The 22,403-nt window shown below is 36.4% G+C and overlaps 2 protein-coding genes across 3 annotated transcripts in view; both read right to left on the reverse strand.

Annotated features, from left to right (window-relative positions):
* Window positions 1–22,403, reverse strand: part of dtn (transmembrane protein 132C dtn) — a 258,507-nt gene that overhangs the window by 117,930 nt on the left and 118,174 nt on the right. The window lies entirely within an intron of this gene.
* LOC148942113 (store-operated calcium entry-associated regulatory factor-like) lies at window positions 11,454–12,473 on the reverse strand. Its single transcript, XM_089103348.1, has one exon. The coding sequence runs from the start codon at window positions 12,471–12,473 to the stop codon at window positions 11,502–11,504; it is 972 nt and encodes a 323-aa protein (XP_088959474.1). The 3' UTR covers window positions 11,454–11,501.

The raw sequence follows: 22,403 nt of genomic DNA on the forward strand, positions 1-22,403 counted from the left end.
CATGAAGGTCGCAACGACTCAAGACGTGTTCTAAGCCCCTTTCTTATAACGCAATACTGCTTCAAATACTTTTTGGAATGAGCCAAATATCCTTCCAAAAGCAAAGTAATTCCAATAAAAAAAAAATCTCTTCAAAACAGTGAGTGACAAATAAACCGATGTCCGCGTATCTTTCAACATAAAATAAAACCTTAAAAAAATACCCTAAAAACAACCCCTCGATAAAAGTACAACTTAAACTAGGATTGGAGCTAAAAGCACTAGCTTCATTAATTTGGGGAAATTCAGCTACGGCTGAAAATTTATTTTCATTAGAGACAATAATTTGTTAAACGTATACTTCACAAAAGAGCAGGAAGCCCAGAAACTTGGACTCTTAGTGCACTCCAAAATACAGACTAACTTATACCAGTGTATTCAGGTATGCATATTGTTAAAAACTAAAAAAAATAATAATTACTAGAGGAAAAAAATTTATAAATAAGCAGGCAAACTCAGTCCTAATCGCTCACAGAAAGCAGATCTTTCAACCTCGTTCCTTAAAAGACTGGCTATTCAAAAACAGCAGCATGTCAATGTTGTTCCCTACGGTCGGTTCCACCGTTCACTGATTATCTGACCAGCCTTGGAAAACACTCTTTCAGAAGGGACACTGGTAGCAGGCACAGACATAAATTTCATTGCAACTTCGTACAGGTGTTTTTAGGACCCCCAAAAGCACAAAACTTCCAACACTTGAGTGGGCAAGTTTCTCTTTAAACTATTGGCTCCCTACTGAAAGTTTGCAGAGCCATGATATATTTGGCTGCTGTCGAAGCATGTCCTGCATTGACTATAAGGACTTCATCGTGTGAGCCCCAAAAACTGGCTTGATTCTGATATGACTGCATTGCAGGGACTGCGATGGTACTTGTATCTTCTGATCGAGATTCAGCAGCCAGCAAGGTCAAATCTATTTCGTTTGCAATTTTGCTCTCAACTTTTAGAAGATCGTCCGGTGAAATATTCATTTTCTTAAAATGCAGGACAAGATGTATGGCAATTGCGACGGGGGTGACTTAAACTAGACCTATAAACCTACACTGCATTTTATTAAGCAAAGGCTTTCAAGGGTCATCAGCCACATCCGAGAACTTACCAAAATCTACCTGAACAAGGTGGCGTCTCAAAATCACAGACAAAGGCAGGACTTTCGAGATGGATGGATAGATTTCAGAAGAGAGCTCAATAGTTGCCTCTTCAAAGGGCGTAAGCACCGCAATCACATCTGAAATAACACCCCACTCACTATCAGTGAGTATGAGGTCCACTTTACCGAGAAACGCAAGCGAACTTGTTACGGACTCTTTCAAATCTTGTAGACTACGCAACATAGCGAGAAGCGAATTCCATCAAGTGGTCACATCAGGCTTCAGTTTTTTATGCAAACATCGTCAATAGAAATTTGAACCTGGCGCAACTTGTCAGTAGCTACAGTACTACGTCTGAAAAAGCTGACAATATTTCTAGCCTTTTGGACAAGAGGCAACAATTCAGCAGTATCATTAATAGCTCCCCCCCCCCCCCCCCACAATCAAATTTAGAGTATGTGTGAAGCACGAAATATGTGTCCATCCTTTACCTACTTGGGATTCAGCATCCTTTACTGCCTGAACTACATTTGCTCCATTACCAGTTACTACAGTAACAACATTTCCCTTGATCCCCCACTCAGTGGCAATTCTCATAAGGTGAGCCTTAACAGCATCAGCAGTGTGCCTCTCTTCAATTTTCGTAGTAGCAAGCACGTTGCTACAGGAGCAGCGTTTCTCATCCATTAAATGGGCAGTGACAGCCATGAAACCCTCAGTTGCCCGGGAGGTCCATATCTCTGTGGTAAAAGAAACATGCCGTACTTTTTTTAGAGCCTTTTCCAGTTTTATTTTCTCCACAGTATACATTTCTGGTATAAGATCTCTTGTAAATTTAGCTCGGGATGGCAGAGTATAATTCAAGCAGAGTAAAATCAAGACCATGCACCAGATCAATAAACCCAGGATCAGATTCGACAGAGAGGGGTTGCATATCTCTCGCAATAAATGTCATAACCAGCTTGTTTAGTTTCACTGTTTTAGAGTGCTTTGCACTATATTTTGTCTGTAAAATTGAATCAATTCTTGGTTGTTTTGCACTTGGTTCTTCCAAGTCAGTCTTGTCACTCCTGTTGCGAAGAGCTTGAGTAGGGTCACTATCTTGGCTCAATGGTCTGCTTGAATCTTGACTATTTGAATTGACAGTTGGACTAGAAACCTGTTTATCATCAGATTTACACGAATCAGATTCAGGGGTAACAATGGCACCCCCTGCTGATGGGCTGCCTTTTATGCTCTGAAATTGTTTTTTGTGGTATTTCTTCAGATGAGTATTAAGGTTGGTTGTATTCCCAGAAGTGGAAACAATTTTTTTGGACAATTTGCATAGTGCAGACTTTGTTGATACTTTAACAAAATACTCCCACAGAGAACTTAGCTTTCTTCAAAAACTGGTAGAGACCTGGACTTGCAATGTATTAAGCATTCAGTAGCAAATAAAATCCACAACTATGGGTACGGGTATCATTATAGGGGGTGCTAGCACCCTCTAAACACACAAAAAAAAGGGAAAAAGCAAAAGTTGATGCTAACAGAGTGCCCAGAAGGAGCTAAAGAAGGTGGTCACCGACCACCCGTTTAAGATGAAAGCTAAAAAGCAGGGTCATCAAAGGTAATAGCTGCAAGTACGGTGGTAATTTTCCAAAGAGGGACCTTAAACAGTACCTGGTTATGGAACAAATTTTATTGGGAAATTTTAGTGCACTTGTCAGTCTACGAGCTCCCCGAAGGATGCTCTAGGATGCTCCTGCTAAACTAGAAAAAGTATTTTTCCATATGAGTAAAGTATACGACATTAGAAATAGAGGAGATCAAATGGAGATTATTCTCATTTATTACTGAGCCATGCTTTGTATTAGATCTTAGAGGTACTTTCGAGTCATAGTAAGCATGACTACTACACTAAGGTGTTTTTTGCATCTTATTTGTAACAATATGGTCACTGAAGTCAAATGTTCTTTTGGCCATTGGTCTTTGTAGTGCTATCGAGTAAAAAAAAAAAAAAAAAAAAAAAAACAAGTCCTTGTGTTTTAAGAGTCTTTCCTAAAGAATTGGGACAAAAGTTCAAACTTTAGCGGGGTTTAGAGGAAGGGGGAGCCCCCCCTCCTCATATACGGAATAATTTCTTGTTCGTTTTAAGTTTTATTGTGTCTCTTTACTTTCAATTGAAAAACTTTTTTTTATTTAACTTCTGTTCATTTTTAAGATAATGCTAGAAAATCTGCCTCCCTCTTCTTGGGAAACTCTTCCTCCCAAGCTGAATTCCTCCATGGGCACTTCCTCCTTCGTCACTAAAAATCCCCCTTCCTTTGAAAAATGTATTGCGGACAACTCCACCTAAAAAATTCTACTTAGCAAACTTTCATTTCAAAACACACTTGTTTTGACTTCATTTCTGATCGTTTTCAAGTCATACTGGACCAACCCTCCATGCAAAAAAAAAAATCCTGGAAATCCCTCCCCCTGTGGAAAATTTCTCACGCAGAACACTCTCCACAATAGAGATTTTCAAACCATGGATAATTTTTCCATGGGGATTTTCTCGCGCTGAAAATCATCCCCACGGAAAACTCTCCCAAAAATTTCAACCTCACTGAAAATTTCCCCCATGCAATTCCTCCAGAACATTACCACGTGTAAAATTGAGTCGCCAAAGAGAAAGTATGATGAATAAAAGAATTTCGTATAGAAGCTAGATTACCCTATCTTAATTTATCTGTGACAGATAGCTCCTTTTCCTTGACAGAATTTTTCAGACTGAGAAAATTCACCCTGTCTGGTTGGCTAGTTTAGCTTTGATAACATTCAAAATCTGAACTTTTCATTATAAAATCATTTTTTGTGAGCTTTTCATTCTTAGTTGGTAATAATTCACATGTATCTGACTCGGGGGCCGGAAGTGAATTCTTGCGGAAAGGATGCCGGGGTAAGATGTAAGATAATAATAAATAAAACCAATTATAGATGAAAGAATTTAAACCTGCAAAGAATCTCGAAGATGTATGCTGAAAAATAGCAGAATTTTCATGCGGGGGATTTTCCGCGGGGAATATAGGGGGTTAGAGACCCCTAAAAAAATATCGGTTTTGATAATACGTTTGGTCCGATTTATCGATATATCAATATCGATATCAAATATCGCCCAACACTAATCCAATGTACACCTATCATACGGAGAAATTTCAAAATTAAAAGAAAGTCAGAATAAGAACGTCCGATTATGGAGTTCAGGTTTCACAGGTTACTAATTTTAACTTCCGATTCCCAACCAATCAGCTAAGGAGAGTGGCAGAAAGAAATAGAGCTGAACTTTACCGAGAAAATCAACTTGCTATGAATTCTCTATCTAAGGTTACTGCTGACAATTAGCCAGGATCATACATTGAGAGGGTTGATCAAATAGTATTAGAACAACAAGTAACATCTGAAAGAGAATGTCAGTTGTAAAAAACTGAAACTCTTCTTGAGAATTGTGGTAAATGTGGAAGAAATTGTGGAAGAAATTGTGGAAGAAAACTAAAAATGAAATAGAACGGATACAATTTAAGGCGAATTTGACAAAACGTTCAAGAGTAAGGACATATCTGACAACAAGATAAATTTCAAGTCAGTAAATTTCAGACGAAAAATGCTTCACTATTTTTTACTCTTTGGACAATGACAAACATTTGTGTTTGGACAACGTTTACCATAGGATTTCCAATATTCACTTTTTTTACTATTAAGATCGTTCGTGAGTATGAGCTTGCGATTATCTATGGACATAAGCGTCCTATCAAAGGCGGTGTAATGGGACCTAGCAAATATTTTGTTCTTCCGTTTGTTGACAAAATGAAGAAAGTCGCCATGAGCGATTGTAGCATAAATCTCCAACTGGAAGAGATCATGTTAGTGGATTCCATAACGGTGAACGTCGATGCAACCGTTTACTAAGTATGTGACATGACGAAGGCAATCAGAAATGTTCCTTGCGACATGTGGGATTGAACTTGCCAACCTTCGATCAGCTTTATTCACTACGTCATCGCAAGGTATTATTGACAATAATTTTTCAATAATTTTATTAATTTACTTTAATCAGTAAAAATCGAATGGCTAATATACATAGTTAAACTAAGATAAACGTGAATACATTACATGCTGCCTTTTTTTTATCCTCTTTCGTAATTTAATAATTGCTTCTGGAGGAAATTAAATTTTGAGCCCCGAATGCGGCCCCAAAAGGTAAAACAGTCCTTAGTTACCTAAAATTTAAAAATATATTCCTAAAAAAACTGTTTAACAAGAAAAATAGCCATTTATAACCAATTTAGAATTGGTAATTATTATTTCAAGTATTCTCAATATTACAATGCTATTATGGAAACAAATTTGCTGAAATTTTAAAGAACCAGAATCTCCTCAATAATGACGTCAGTTTGACTGTGACAATTTTGTTTCTTTGATTTTGTTCAATGAAAAACCGAAAATGCTACAGAGTTTTTTTTTTCTTTTTAATGAAGATATGAAGCACATTTTTAAATTCAGGAAAGAAGTTTTTCTTTTTTTTTTTTTCTCAATGGAAACGTGAAAAAAAGGACTTTTTTCCTTTGTTCCTCCCAGAGGTGATTGTATCGAACCATTAGTCCTAGTCTTTTTATAAACTATTTTTAGGAGTTATGGGCTATTATATTTCTTAGTATTGGACGTGATCGTCTCTTGCTAGGTTGCTAGTTACCGCTGCAACCTTGTGGGTTATTGTTTTTAGTATGGAACGTGATCGTCTCTTACTAGGTTGCTAGCTACCGTTGCATTGTTCGTTCTTTACTATAAACTGAAGTCTATTCAAAGATATTTGATTATCACAGCAAGTCCGATTTCTAACAATGATTTTTACCAAGCTTCAAACTTTTGGTTTTATTTCTTAAGGTTATTAAATTGTTGTAATCCCTTGTTAAAATTTATTTAAAATAAAATGTAACCTCGTATAACGTCATATATACCACAGACTTCTTTTTCTTTTCCCTGTTGCATCGCTTATTATGATATAGACTTCGGTCCTTACTGTAAATAAAAGGAAAACCAAAAGTGTGAAGCTTAGTAGACAATCGGTCTTACAAATCACACTTGCTTCAGAAATAAAATATCTTTGAAAAGACGGCAGTATGAAAAGACATCAAAAATGCAGTTTTCTTGCACAAAGTGATTCTATCTTTAATTTTTTTTTGTTTTTTAATTAAAAAGGCACTAGCACTTTTAATTTTCGTTCGAATGAGCCCTCTCACGATATTCTAGGACCACTGGGTCGATACAATCGCCCCTGGGAAAAAGAAAAACAAACAAAAAATAAATACGTATCCGTGATCTTTCTTCTGGCAAAAAAAAAATAAATACAAAATTCCAAATTTTTGCAGATAGGAGCTTGAAACGTCTAAAGTAAGATACTCTGATACGCCGAATCTGATGGTGTGATTTTCATCAAGATTCTATGACGTTTAGGGGGGTTTCCCCTTTCTTCGAAAATAAGCCAAATGTTCTCAGGTTCGTAATTTTGTACGGGTAAGACTAAACTTGATAAAACTTATACATTTAAAATCAGAATAAACATCCAATTCTTTTGGTGTATCTATTTGTATCAAAATTCCGTTTTTTAGAGTTTCAGTCACTATTGAGACCCGTCGCTCTTACTATACAGTTCGTTACCACGAACTGTTTGATTATGATGAACTATATCGATCCTTTATGTAATTATTACTTCTCTATACGCCTGGTCGGTTGAATACCTTTGCTTTTTTCTTTTCAAGTTACTATCTCTGTTTTTTTTTGTAGTACTGATTTTTTAACTTGCATGTAGCTTGCTTTGATCTAACCATTACGTATTCATGAATGAGACAATTTACAGTTTTGACATTTCTTATATAGTAATTATGACGTCACGGCGTAATGATTTTATGTCATGACGTAATGGCGCAATGGTATTATTTCATGACGTCTTAAGAAACAACAATATAATTTCGTGTTTTTTCTATTCACGTCATAGCTCTAATATAAAACTATGATGACATTCATTATCTATCTAGTAGGGTATCAGACAAGGTAGTTCTAATGATGTACTTTTGTTTTGATCTGACTCTATTTTTATGAGTTTTGGGTTTTTATATTACTTAGCATTGGACTGATAGTCTCTTACTACGTTGCTAGCAACTGCTGCAACCCAAATTCACATATATATTTATTTATGAGAGGCAGCCTGGCCGAGTGGTCCAAGGCACTGGTGTTAGCCACCAGTCTCTTCGGAGGCGTGGGTTCAAATCTTACCGCTGGTATACTATTATGTTTGAAAGACTGCAGTGTGAAAAGACATCAAAAATGCAGTTTTGGTGGAAAAATTTATTCTCTTTTAGAAATAATTTATTTTAGTTACTATAGATTTTTAACCCAATTAATTTCCTTTAAAATGAGCCATTGAACAACTATCTACGATGTTCCAGTGCCAAGCTATCTCTGGATACAAAAGAAAAAAAAGTAAAAAAAAATATATGCCGTTTGTGGAGAATAACGTGGTTAAAGTCAATTTTCTTGATTTTCAAGCCAATATATTTCCCTTGCTGTTCAAGCCAAGAGACAGAAATTTTACTATAAAGGGGTTTCGGACAAGGCGGTTCTAAGGGTGTACTTTTTGGTTTGATCTGACTCCCTTTTTAGGAGCTATGGGTTTTTATATTTCTTAACATTGGACGTGATCGTCTCTTACTAGGTTGCTAGCTACCGCTGCAACCCGGATGAAACCATAACAAACAATTATTACGTAGGTTGATTTCGAGATGCACATTGCGCAGATTCATTGCTAATCAATTCCCAGAAATCTGGTCTGATGTAACACACGGTCGGATTCAATGAGCGTGTGGCTGTGACGTCACTCCCCCTGAACTTAGAGAAGCCTCCCTACTGTGCTATACATAACCTCATCAAACAGTTTGTGATTACGAATTGTAAGTAAGGAGTGACCCGGGTAAATAGTTACAGAAACTATAAAAAATGGAATGCTGCTACCAATAGCTATATCAAAAAAATAAATTTATTCTGATGGTTTCAAATATATAACTTTCATTTAGTTTTGACTTACTCATTACAGGCTACGAGCTTGAGAATGTTTGCTTGATGTTTGATAAAAGGTAAATACACCCATAAAAGTAACAGAATCTTCATGAAAAATCACACTATTCAGCGTTTCAGAAAATCCTTCTGTTGAGGTTCCAAGCTCCTATCTGCAAAAATATGTGTTTTTTTGTTTTTTTTTTTGTTTTTTTTTTTCAAGGAGTGATCGCATCGACCTATTGGTCTTAGAGAATCGCAAGAGGGCTCATTTGACTGGAAATACAAAGTGGTAGGGCCCTTTTTAAGTGACCAAAAAGATTGGAGGGAAACTAAGGCTCCTCCCCCGCCACTTTTTCCCAAAATCGTCTGATCAAAATTTTGAGAATGGAATTGTGTTTATCAGAGTTGATAGATCATCAACTCTGATAAACACATATAACAACATTTAGATATAACATGATACTCCTCTCTCTTCTGTTAGCCCAAAAGAAAGGTCTTTAAGTTACAAGACTTGCCCATTGTTTACGTGTAGTATTTGTTATTGGGAAATATGTATAGATTTTCGTGGGGGGAGAATTTGCTGCTGAAGGGTTTTTCACGGGGGAATTTTTCATGTTGAGGGAAGTTTTCAGGGCGAGAGAAAGTCAGGAAAAATTATACACTGGGGGAATTTGCCAGGTTTCATACAGAATTTTTTTTATATATCTTGCTTCTCTTTTCCGTCTCAATTTTACGTGTGCAGTTGTTAGGGTAATTTTTTCGGGGTAAATTTTTACTGGGATTGAATTGTCTAGAAGATATTTCAGCGGGTAGGTTGGATTTCTCTGCGGAGGTGGGGCAAGATTTTCCGGTATTATTTAAAATACGATCAGAAATCAAATAAAAAACAAATTTTTTCAGCTGTAAGTAAGGAGTAACATTTAACTTAAAATGAAGAGAAATTATTTCTCATCTTGCGCATATGAAGGAATTGCCCCCTCATCGGCACCTCGCTCTTTACGCTGAAGTTTGAATATTTCATTTATTCTTTGAAAACGAGTCCTGAAACACACGGGTCGCTTAAAAACTGTAGTGCTAAAATAACTTTAGCGTAAAGAGTGAGATGTTGAGGAGGCAATCCCCTTCATATAGGCATTCATTTCAGTCATTTTTCTAGGTTGAAATAAACATTAAAATTGAAAATCTTCATTTTTTCCACATAAGTGTGAAAAGTGTCATGACGTCATTGCAATTTGTAATACATGACGTCATTTGTAAAAATAAAATCTTTGGATTTTATATAACAAACAAAACAAATTTTTCAATTCTCAGGAATTTTTCTAGTTTGAATTAAAACATTCTAATAGTGTAATTATAGCGTTCTAATAGTGTACTTCTTTTTTTGTTAATATTACTCTAGTTTTAAGAGTTATGAGCTATTTCGTTTTTTGCTATGGGACGTGATCTTCTCTTACTAGATTGCTAGCTACCGCTGCAAACCCGGATTACAATAAGCTATATCGATCCTTTATGTAAAGTTGCCTATACAAGTTAGTATAAACAAGAGTTCGTTCTTTATTATAACTTTTAATTTAACTACCACTGCAACACGGATTAAGTGAAAATTGAAAATCTTCTAGAAATACAGGTGCTATTTGTGTTGGCTGGGCTACCTTTCTTATTCTTTCTTGGGCTGCGAATTGCCTCTGTAGACCGACTGTGAACCAGATTAACTGAAAATTGAAAATTTTCTGGAAAGACAGGTGCTATTTCTGTTGGTTGGGCTACCCTACTTTTTCATTCTTGGGTCGCCCTTTGTCTCTGTAGATCTCTTTCTAATAAAACAACTCCCTTACCACCGCAAGGCTTTTATCTCTTCTCATCTTGCCTGTCAGGCGTTTATGTCTTTCTCTATTTCTTGTCCTTTTTGGTATACGTGTTAAATATGATAGTAGAGTTATTGGGGTTTCTCAGTCCTCAGATTTAAATGTATCTAGAAGTTTCATTTTATTGCCATATGTACCTGGTTTGGGTGAAAAACTTTCACAGATTTTGAGTAAATTTAACATCGATATATGTTTCCAATCGTTGAGGCCAATGAGTAGTTTCTTTAGTTCTGGTAAGGATTTAACCCGGGGAAATTTAGTAAGTGCGGTGTATAAAATTCCGTGTTCTTGTGGGAAGTTCTATATTGGTAGGACTCACCAACAACTTGTTGAAAGATTTATTGAACATCGAAATTCAATAGAAAAAAAACCAACAATTAAGCAAGCCTCCGGAAACTTTTGTTTCAGCCTTAGAACATATTATAGCCAATTAAAGGATTATTTCGCAACAGAATAATTAAAGTAATTTCCAGTTTTTTTTTATTTTTCCTCAGTTACTCTGGTGATCTCACTTAAGTAACTCTATAATAGCATCTTTTCCCTACGTGGATCAGTTTGCGCCAATTGTACATTTTTTTTATGGTGGTGGTTTTATTGTTTTTTTTTTTTTTTTTTTTTGCTTTTTTTTTTTATCTTGCTCCCCTTGTGTTTCTTTCGTGCTGAAGATGCCTTGTTTCGATACAGGCAAAATATCCGCATTATTTTACATTTTTCGTTTTTTCTCTCCACTTGCCGAAGTCTCTTTTTGTTGTTTTTTTTTCACTGAGATTTTTCTCTTTGTTGGTTTTTTGTCATTAGATACGCCTGGTTTGCAGTCAGAATAGACTCGCTTGTCATGACGTCATTCAACATCTTGTTTCTCTTAATCTGTCAAATTAGACAATTAATTTGCGATAGCGTCATATAAATTTCTTTTAAATAAGTGTTGAATGATTACATTTAATTACAAGGTTATTCCAAGAAAGATGCAACACGATATAAATTTTCAAAAGGACAAGTTGCTTTACTCAATAAATGACTTCAATCTTAAAGGCAAAGTCAGTATGATAATATGGTACCCTCTTTATAGAGTTATACTGCCACTAAAGCCTAGTCTACTACTATTAATTAATATTTTAGTTACTATGAGCTAGCGTTTGTTTTTAATTATAAAACAAAATCAAAATTATTTTTTTAATTTTCAGGCGTTTTTCATGTTTGAATTAAAAAATTGAAATTATAGCTAAGACAACAGAAATATTTTTGCAATTTACATAATATCCTTAGTGATTCTAAACTGAAAACTAAAATTAAATTAATTTTTAAATTTCAGTTACTATGGGCTACAGTTCGTCCTTTATTGTAAAGTAAAGCAAATAAATAATCATTTTATACCGTAGCAATATATCTAAAATCTTCACATAGTTATAAAACAAAACTAATCCGCCATCTACCTCCTTCTTGTACCTGCATAGCCTGTAGCTGTCCTTGTTTGAGAGGTAGTAGCTTCTGAAGAGTAGGTTGTTGAAGAAGTACCTCCCCAAGGATCAGGAGATGCGTAAACTCGACGAGTTGTCCTTGTGTAAGTCGATGGACCTCCTGTATCACCAGTTCTGGATCCAAACATGTATCCTAGGATACCCCCAGTCGCGGCACCACTCCAAAATCCAGGTCCTGAAGGTCTTGCTTGGGCTCCACTGCACGCATCGCCTTGAGTGTAAGTACTTTGAAAACCAGGAGGAGGCGGAGCAGATAGCTGGCCTCCAAAGAATTGTCCAAAACCACTACCAGATCCAGGATATCCCGGGTAGTCATCATTGGTGGAACTGGTATCAGTTCGCTGATCTGTCCTAGGTCTTAAGCATGTTAGTCCATAAAGCAGTCCATAAAAAATCAAGCCAACAGCAGCTACCAGTAGTAAATCAGCAAATTTGAATCCTCTACTTTTCCCCTTGTCCACTTGGTTAAGGTAGCTATCCCTCCAACCATACGAAGGTTTCTCGTGAGATTTGACTTTGTTTCTTAAGCCTGACTCAGTGTAGTCCAGGGTATATTCCAAACCGCAAGAGCCTTTGAGAACGTATGGATCTTCTGGGTATCTATAACCTTCGCAAACTACATCCATTTGTCCAAAACGATAATCCAAAGACATGTCTGCTTCACACTTCCACTGAACGTCAATGCTATTAGTTCCAACATTTTTGCACTGGACGACATCAGGTTTGAAAGCTTTGGCAGCCGTTCCTCCAATACAGCTCAGCTGTGGAACTGGGCTTGATCGACGACCTGTCGTCATACGGTCTTTATGAAGATTCAAAACTTCAATATCAGAAAGCCTTACAGACTCGTCTTTACCATACCCATGCGCCAAAGGAAACAAGACGACGGCCAAAATAACGAATTGAGTACACACCAACCTCATGCTAGAGCGTTAAGTTCAGGATATACCTGACGTGGCTTAACTATATAATGTACCAAGTACCAAAAACCAAACCAAAAATAAAACTAATTTAAAAATTTTAACAGTATTTTTCTAGAATTAATTATAAAACTAAGATTAATGCTCAGAAATCGGAAATATTTTTGCAGTTTACAGTTAAATGAAATAATTTTATTTAAAATTTTCAGGAATTATTCTAGTTTCAGTTGACAAATCTGATTTTTGTTAAAACCTTCCAAAAATTACTACATTTTACAGAACTGTATTACATGATTTTTATAATGGTACCAAACAAAAAATAAAACTAATTTTTGCATTTTAAGGTATTTTTCTAGTTTGAAACAAAAAATTCAAATTATTGCTCGGATATAATAAACATTTTTCAAGCTTACACAATAACTAGCGATCCTGAACTGAGAACAAAAATAAAAAAAAAATTTCTTGTCGAAAGATAAATGTGTATAAACATTCCATTCACTTATTACGAGTGTGACATGATTATTGAAATGACAGCTATTTCTCCTGGATATGACGTCATTTCTTCTTTGAAATAGTAAGAAACGAACCTCAAATAATCAAGCAGCTAACTAAGTCCAATGTATGCAATGGTTTGTTATTCCAATGATCGTCTTTTAGTGTAATTACCATTTTTAGACTGAAAGAGCTATCACTTTTATTTCAGCCACAACTCTTTTTAAGGAAATACTTTTATCTTAGCTAAAGGGTAAACAATGACAGACAAAATCAATTGTATGGACAAGCAAGTCAGATCAAAGCAAAAAGTACACTACTAGAACCGCCTTGTCCGAAACCCCTATTTAGACATTTTACCGTCTCTTGGCTTGAACAACAAGGAAATTATATTGGCTTGAAAATCAAGAGAAGTGGCTGCAACTACGATATTCTTTATAAGAACAAATAGAAATAACAGCTGCAGAACAGCTGCAACTACCATTTTCTGAAAAGAACAAATAGAAAAGAGACAACTAGTTCAAAACAGAAAAGAGAACGAAGTTCAAAAAGTCTTTTTGGAGTTATATCATCTTATTTTTTGAATGGAGAAGAGACCACAAGCAAAAAGTCTAAAAAGACAGAAACAAAAAAGAAAATTAAAAAACATAAAGACAAAAATCTAAGTGAAAACAAGAATCTTTTTTTAAATAAGAAAACTTAATAATCCAGTGTAGCGAAATGAAGCGAAATTGAAGAAGCAGGGTTGCAGAAATTGGGTTGCAGTGGTAGCTAGCAACCTACTAAGAGACGATCACGCCCCATAGTAAAAACTAAAATAACCCATAACTCCTAAAAATAGAGTCAGATCAAAACAAGAAGTACACTATTAGAACCTTCTTGTACAAAACCCCTATATAGAAAACTTAATGCCTCATGGCTTGAACAACAAGGAAATTATATTGGCTTGAAAAGCAAGAAAAGTGGCTTCAACCACAATATTCTGTAGGCCTATATACGGCATCTTTCTTTCTTTTTTTTCCGTTTTTTTTCTCCTCAGCTAGCTGGGCACTGGGAAATCATAGAGAGCTGTATACTGGTTCATTTTAAAGGAAATTGCTGCATCTAGTGCTTTTTGTAATTAAAAATAAAATAGTTTTAAAAATAGAATCAATTTTGACAAAAAACTGCATTTTCGTGTACAAGGTTGATGAATGACGTTGTAATTATAACCATATATGACGTAATAAGAGAATCTTTCATCCAAGATCTTTCATCTGCTTAAAATCGTCAATGAAGTCTTTTGGAACCGCTGAATTGAGAGGCTGGACAGAAAAATGTTCAACCAATGTAAATTTTGCACTTTCTGTCAGTTTCTGAAGGATTGCAGCTTCCGGTATTTCAGGTAAATTATCAACACCAACCGCTTTTTCAGCAAGACGTGCTTCAAGTATTTTATTTAAATCTTCTAGGGTGTATGCATGTATTGTTTTATAGAGACTGTTGTTCTTTCTTAACCACAACAGTGCTTCATGGACTTTTCTCAGATCTATTAGTGCAGTCCAAACATTCTTGTTGTAAGTAGGCTGACCATTGACAATGACTACAAAACTATCAATGTTAAGAAGTTTTTCAGGCTGAATATCTGCATTTGCTTGCACATCAACAGGTAGATATACTATTCTCCCCTTAAGAGCGTCAACAAGTTCTGTTCTAGGTCTCTTCAATGCAGTTACTTGCCCTAATCTGACGATCGTAAGACAAGGCATTACAAATCGAATCATTGCCATTTCAAAATTATTTAAACACTTTATACATTCCGGTGTACAGTCTATATGAAGGTTATTTAATACTGATCGGACATTCTCCTGACTTTTCAACATTTTCCCAGCACAGTAATCACAGACAAAGAATGAATCTATGACATCCTCTTTCCAACCTGTACATTGAATTAGTTGTTCTCTGTCATCTTTGGGTATGTCCTGTTGTAGGTGTTCTAAAATCGTGGCCATCATTACATCAAAACCTTTCTTATTTGAAAGGGATCTTAGACTCTTCAATTGGTATTTTGTCTTTATCTGCTCACAACTGTCACAATGCATTGTGGGGTACCGTATACATCCCTGATGTTAGCTACCTTATCAAGGCTCTCACCAAATAATTGTATTATTGTATTTTCATCCACAGAAACTCTAATATTGCTATCACCGTAAATGAAGTCTTGACTATTATTACGACAGAGTCTACTTGACACTTCTTCTATGTAATGGCTTAGTTCCTTGTACGAGCCCTTGACTTTTAATACCTTTAAATACAGATGTAGAAAGATTTTAAACGTATCCCTGTTTTAAATGTAAACATAGAAGGATAAAGGAATAATAGAGGGTAACTAGGATGTCAAATAATTCAGGGAAGAAACGCCTCCGGAAAACAACCGGTCCCTGTTTTAAATGGCCAGATGTTACGTCAATATTAACATTGGGAGACACGCCCGTGGATTCCGACAAGGCCCTGTTTCCAAGCGGGCAGCAGTTGGAACGTCAATGTTTACATTATGGGAAGAAAAACCCCTGGATTCTGACAAGGCCCTGTTTTAAATAATCCATTTCATATCAAATTAGTTAATCAATTTCTTAAGATTAAGTTTTAAAAATAATTTCCAAGCCGAGATTCGAACATGAGCCGGTCAGTTGAAAGCTAATTATCCTAAACCGCTAGACTAAATGGTATCATAGGTAGCGCGCTAGCACTGCCTAAGTAAAGAACGATGTGGGCACAATGTGTGTTTTTTTTAATTTAATTTACAATCTTACCCTTATCTTTATTAGCCCCTCTGCACGCATCAAAGATGAAAATTTTGGTTTCCCTAAAAATTGGTCGGCGGCATAAAAAGGCTCTATAACGGATTCGCTGTCATACATCATGTCGAATGCTGCAGGTCTGTCGGGGTAGTTTCCGTGAGTGGTCACGTATACTAGTGAACAATCAAATTCAGTAAAGTCTTTGCTGACAAGGCATCTATTGTCTTTCTAATTTGTTCTAGGGTTAGATTTCTAAATAATTCACCATTCCGTTGACAAAAAATAGAAAAACCCAAACTTTTTAGGGTTTTTGCCATTTCTAATTAGATAGGTCAGAAATTTGAGAAAATTCGGCAAGAGCCTTTTTTTCAGGATAAAAATATTCATGTGAGTGACGCCATTTTTATATAACTCAGCATTGTAATGACGTTGTCAAACTTGTCACACTTATGATGAAAAATTGAAAATTTTCAAATATGGAGAAGTACATTTAATTGCTTAAAGAGCAAAAAGCTGGAAATTGCAAAAATATTCTTATATATTTTGACAAGAGATTACAACAATTTCAAAACCTTAAAATAGAAAACAAAAAGCATGAAGGTTAGTAGAAATCGTTGTTAGAAATCTTAGACACCATAAACTGAATGATGTATTTATATTATAAGTTATCACGGTCCTGTGGATATGAACTTGTCTTTCAGCTAAGGAGGATTTGAGTTCAAATCACGCTGTGGAAACGATTGATCTTAAATGATATCTAAGAAAATTCAGAAGAGAACTTTAAATTTCTTTGTGTCTGTGAAATTAAGAACTGAAATGGAAGATTTTTTTTCTCTGGAGAAATTAGAATTGAACTGTAAGTTCTTTAATAAAACCATTGAACAACTCTCTACGATGTTCCAGTGCCAAGCTATCTGTGGAAAAGAAAGAAAAAAATATCCCGTTTGTGGAGAATAACGTGGTAAAAGTCAATTTTCTTGATTTTCAAGCCAATATATTTTCTTTGTTATTCAAGCCAAAGGGCGGTAAGTTTCCTTTATAGAGGATTCGGACAAGGCGGTTCTAATGGTGTACTTTTTGTTTTGATCTGACTCTTTTTTTAGGAGTTGGGGGGTTTTATATTTCTTAACATTGGAGGTGATCGTCTCTTACTAGGTTGCTAGCTACCGCAGCAACCCGGATTATTATAAATAGTTACTATGTGCCGTGGTTTGTTCTTTACTAGGTTTCAGCTATATCCGATGAAATTTATGCTATAAGAGATCATAAAACAATTAATTAGCTTTCTATATACATCTCATATGGTCTAGTGGTTTGGGATAGTTGGCTTTCAATTAATTGGCTTGGGTTCGAATCGCTGTGTGGGAATTATTTTTAAAACAAAATTAGATGAAATTAATTACCTAATTTGACAACCAGGATGACGTCAGTTACAACTTGGAATTCGTTTTATGCTATATCATTACAAACAGGAAAAAGCCTACGGCTTTTTCTTCTTTGAAATAGTAAGAGACAAACCACAAGTAACTACCCCTGGAACCACCATATATCAGTTACTATGCATGAGAGATCGTTCTTTACTGTAAATATACTATAATTAAGTGGTGTATAAAATTTAGTATAGGTAAAAGGTCGTTCTTTATTATATTTTATTTTTAAATACAAAAGTGACTAGATGTTGCAATTTCCTTTAAAATGAGCTATTATACAGCTCTCTATGATTTTCCAGTGCCCAGCTAGCTGAGCAGAAAGAAAAAGCGGAAAGAAAAAAATATCCCGTTTGTGGAGAATAACGTGGTAAAAGTCAATTTTCTTGATTTTCAAGCCAATATATTTTCTTTGTTATTCAAGCCAAAGGGAGGTAAGTTTCCTTTATAGAGGATTCGGACAAGGCGGTTCTAATGGTGTACTTTTTGTTTTGATCTGACTCTTTTTTTAGGAGTTGGGGGGTTTTATATTTCTTGACATTGGAGGTGATCGTCTCTTACTAGGTTGCTAGCTACCGCTGCAACCCGGATGCAACCCCAGAATACAAATAGGAAAAAGCCTATGGCTTTTTCTTATATGGAATAGTAAGAGACGACCTTTTAAGAATCAGGCAGCTGACTAAATCCAAAATATGCTATGGTTTATTCTTTACCAGGTTTCAGCCATCTCCACAGCCTAGATACCGATTTAACTTAAATAATGCCCATCTATAATTAACCCAACCCCTTCTTAATATTTGTCTAATGGTGTGCTTTGTAGTTCAATTACTATAGGCTATAATTCGTTTTTTAATATAATCATTGATTAATCTGTAACATGAAATATGCAGTTTTTCATAAAAAAAATGATTATATTTTAAAAATAATTTGTTTCAATTACAAAAAGTTTTTAACCCCATTAATTTCCTTTAAAATGAGCCATTGAACAGTTCTCTACAATGTTCCAGTGCCAAGCTATCTGTGGAAGAAAAAAGATGAAAAAGATGTCGTTTAGGCAGAATGCTGTTAAGAGTTATGGGTTTTTATGTTTCTTAACATTGGAAGTGATCGTCTTTTACTAGGTTGCTAGCTACCGCTGCAACCCAGATTAAAATTTTCAAGAATTATTCTGGTTTCAGTTAACAAATAATCTCCCAAATTATAATAAAAAAAATTACAAACAAGAAAAAGCCTATGTCTTTTTCTTAATTGGAATAGTAAGCGACGACCTGGCTTCATCCTACGATTATGACGTCATTGGTCAATCTTTAACATGAAATATGCAGTTTTTCGTAAAAAAAATGATTCTATTTAAAAAATAATTTGATTTAAATACAAAAACTTTTTAACCCCATTAATTTCCTTTAAAATGAACCATTGAACAACTCTTTACGATGTTCCAGTGAGAAAAAGGAAGAAAGAAAAAAAAGAAAAAAAAAAGATGCCGTTTAGGCAGAATGCTGTAGTTGCTGTCACTTTTCTTGATTTTCAAGCCAAAATATTTCCCTTGCTGTTCAAGCCAAGGAACAGAAAGTTTTCTATATAGGGGTTTCGGACAAGGCAGTTCTAATGGTGTACTTTTTGTTTTGATCTGACTTTTTTTTTGAAGTTATTGGTTTTTATATTTCTTAACATTGGACGTGATCGTCTCTTACAAGGTTGCTAGCTACCGCTGTAACCCGGATAAGCCCAGAAAAACCGAAAACTAAAATAAAATCTATTTTAAATTTTCAGTCGCTATTAATTATTGTTCGTCCTTTAATGTAAAATCACATATATAGTTATGAGAGGCAGCGTGGCCGAGTGGTCCAAGGCGCTGGTGTTAGCCATCAGTCTCTTCGGAGGCGTGGGTTCAAATCTTACCGCTGGTATACGATTATGATTTATGTACAAAAATTAAATATCTTTGAAAAGACTGCAGTATGAAAAGACATCAAAAATGGAGTTTTTAGTGATAATATTTATTATCTTTTAAAAATAACGTATTTTAGTTACAAAAAATTTTTAACCCATTTAATTTCCTTTAAAATGAGCCATTGAACAACTCTCTACAATCTTCCAGTAACAAGCTATCAGTAGAAAAGAAAGAAAAAAAAAATATGCCATTTAGGCAGAATGTACTAGCTGCCACTTTTCTTGATTTTCAAGCCAATATATTTCCCTTGCTGTTCAAGCCAAGGGACAGAAAGTTTCCTATACAGGGGTTTCGGGCAAGGCGGTTCTAATGGTGTATTTTTTTGTTTAGATCTGACTCTTTTTTTTAGGAGTTATGGGTTTTTATATTTCTTAACATTGGACGTGATCGGCTCTAACTAGGTTGCTAGCTACTGCTGCAACCCGGATATCAAGTACCCTTTGAATCACTTTTGCACGAGAAATTGTACCTAACACATTTTACTTGCAGACCCGCTAAGCTTTAACCCCCCCCCCCACTAATGTTCAAATATATTAGACCCCAGCGCCGCGCCGATGAGGGAAGACCGGCGGCGGCGGGGCAAAAAATACAAGGTTTTCTTGAACACTAGAACAGACAGGATCGGCGGAGGTGTTGCCCTGTATGTACGCGATGATATCCCCTGCAAATATTTAGATAACTTCAACGACCCTAACCATGAAGCGATCTGGGCATTATGCAAGCCAAAACATTTACCACGAGATGTCTCTTGCATCACTTTCACAAGTATCTACTACCCTGAAAGCGCCAAGAAAAGACGGCTTCTGGTATCCTACCTTCAATTTACGTTAGACACATTACGTCAGTGGTATAGCCGCCCGGGCTTCATAATAGCTGGTGACTTCAACCAAACAAAGAAACAATGGCTTGCTAATACGCTGGGTATGTCACAAGTGGTCAAGATACCCACCCATGTGACCGGGAGCACCCTTGACCTTATTCTTACAAACCTTGCTCCATATTACAAAGACGAGTCTTCGAACGGGCCATTAGGCAAATCGGACCATCACACTCTGCTGATGAAGGCAAAAAGGGAAATCAGGAAGCTTAAGAAAATAAAAGTACTCCGGAGACCTATCACGAAGTCTGCTATTAATACGTACGGAATGTGGGTCGGTACTCACTGCTTCAGCGAAGTATACAACGAAAGCGATGTCAACAGGAAAGCAGAAATATTTCAGTCCCTACTCTACTACAAATACTTTGAAGTTTTCCCGGAAAAGCAATTTGTCGTGAGCGAATCTGCCAAGCCCTGGATCACTCCAAAAATAAAACAGCTGATTCGCGAAAAAACCACTGTAAGGAAGTCAAGTGGTGACGGAACGTCGTTACGATTATTAAGAAACAAAATCGTTAGCCTTTGTCGCGAGGCAAGAAAGTCCTTCGGAAAATCCCTTTCGGACCCTGAAATAAAAAAGGATCCCTGTAAATGGCACCATCTAGTAAGGCAGATTGCTGGAAAAACAGTATCATCCAGTATCTGTATTCTGAATGATGATGGGTCACTTGTGAGTGCAAATGACGTCAACAATTACTTCACTGACATTTGTACATCCTGCCCCAACTAACACTGAAATATGAGAATCTACTGTCAATATGCCCTGACGAAGGTGAAATTAAAATAGTTGAGTATCAAGTTTCCAAAGAGCTGAACAAGTTGAGTCCATCCAGTAGCTCTTTCCCTGAAGAGCTGCCTATAAGGTTAATACGGGAATTCTCTCTTTTCCTGGCCATGCCGCTTGGACACATCATCAGAGAATTTTTTACCCAGTCAACTTTCCCGTCGTACTGGAAACGCGAATTTGTGCGCGTTATACCGAAGACTAAAATACCCAAATCTTGCAACGAGTTACGACCGATATCAATCACATCTACCTTTGCAAAAGTCACCGAGTCATTCATCCTGCGTGAATTGCTCAAGCAAACGCGGGAAAACATAGACCGTTACCAGTATGGTGGCCTAAAAGGTTGCAATACCTCGATATACCTCGTGCACCTAGTTGACATTATCTTTAAGTGGCTTGACAAGGGCAGTACCTTCATCGACCTAGCTCTCACCGATTTCACGAAGGCATTTGACCTGATTTGTCATCTTACGGCAGCAAAAAATATGCGAGCAATGGGTGCACAGAAGTGGTCTCTTGCATTAGTGATGAGCTTCCTTCAGGACAGAATGCAGTGTGTATTTCCATTGTTTGAAGGTGACTTGATCTCATACTGGTCTAAACTTACCTGTGGAGCCCCTCAGGGTACAAGACTTGCTGGTTTCATATTTATCTCCCTCATCAACTTCCTCCTTCAGAATTTCGAAGAGCGACTCAAATTCGTCGACGATTTATTATTTGTCCTCAAATACCTCGTGAGAGAAGGTGTAATCGAACGTCAGTTCAGCGAGACCCTTCTGGCATCCTTCTCTGAGGACTGTGAACGTTACAAGCTGACACTGAATGCAGATAAATCAATGATCCTCAGATTTTGCCCCTTAAAACGTGATCTGGAATTCCCGGAAGTCCCTTTCCCTGTTGTTCCATCTGCAAAAATCCTCGGAGTCACATTATCGATGGACTGCACATTCACCGAACACGTGGAGAAGGTTATTAAGGCTGGCAATGCATCACTTCAGACCCTATTCCTGATGCGCAGGTTTGGCTGCGACACTCAAAGCCTAAAAAATGCCTATATTACGTATGTGAGACCTCTACTCGAATACGCCGTCGCTGTCTGGGGATCTTTTCTCCAGAGCACCCACTACCTTTGTGATGACCTTGAATCTTTGCAGAAACGAGCTGTTAACATAATCGTTGGTAACAGAAGTGGCGACAACAACAAACTCTTGCAAGAACTGAACCTTGAATCTCTCAGCGACAGACGATTATCACTGATCATGTCCCTCGGCAAGTCACTGCTATCTTCGCCCCATCACAGACTGATCCTCCCACCCGATGCTCCTGTTAACCAAAGAACCAGATACCAGTCAAAGCTACAACCGCTACAAAAACACGTTTGTCCTCTTTTTCGTAGAAGCATACAAGACTTAGTGTTATTTGTATTCACGTGTTAGTGTTCTTATAGTGTTATTATAGTGTTATTTGTATATTTTTTTTTCCCCATATTGTTGTAAAGACGACATAAATTAGCCATGGCTACGCTGTTCGATCTTAATAAACCTATGTCTATGTCTATGTCTAAATTTACAACAGATTCGAGCCTATTCATGAGTTCAAAAATTCACAAGTCGCTG

This window comes from Artemia sp. Qi Xiang Cuo, chromosome 17 (genome assembly GCF_049724085.1).
Source record: "Artemia sp. Qi Xiang Cuo chromosome 17, ASM4972408v1, whole genome shotgun sequence".
Taxonomy (NCBI): Eukaryota; Metazoa; Arthropoda; class Branchiopoda; order Anostraca; family Artemiidae; genus Artemia; species Artemia sp. Qi Xiang Cuo.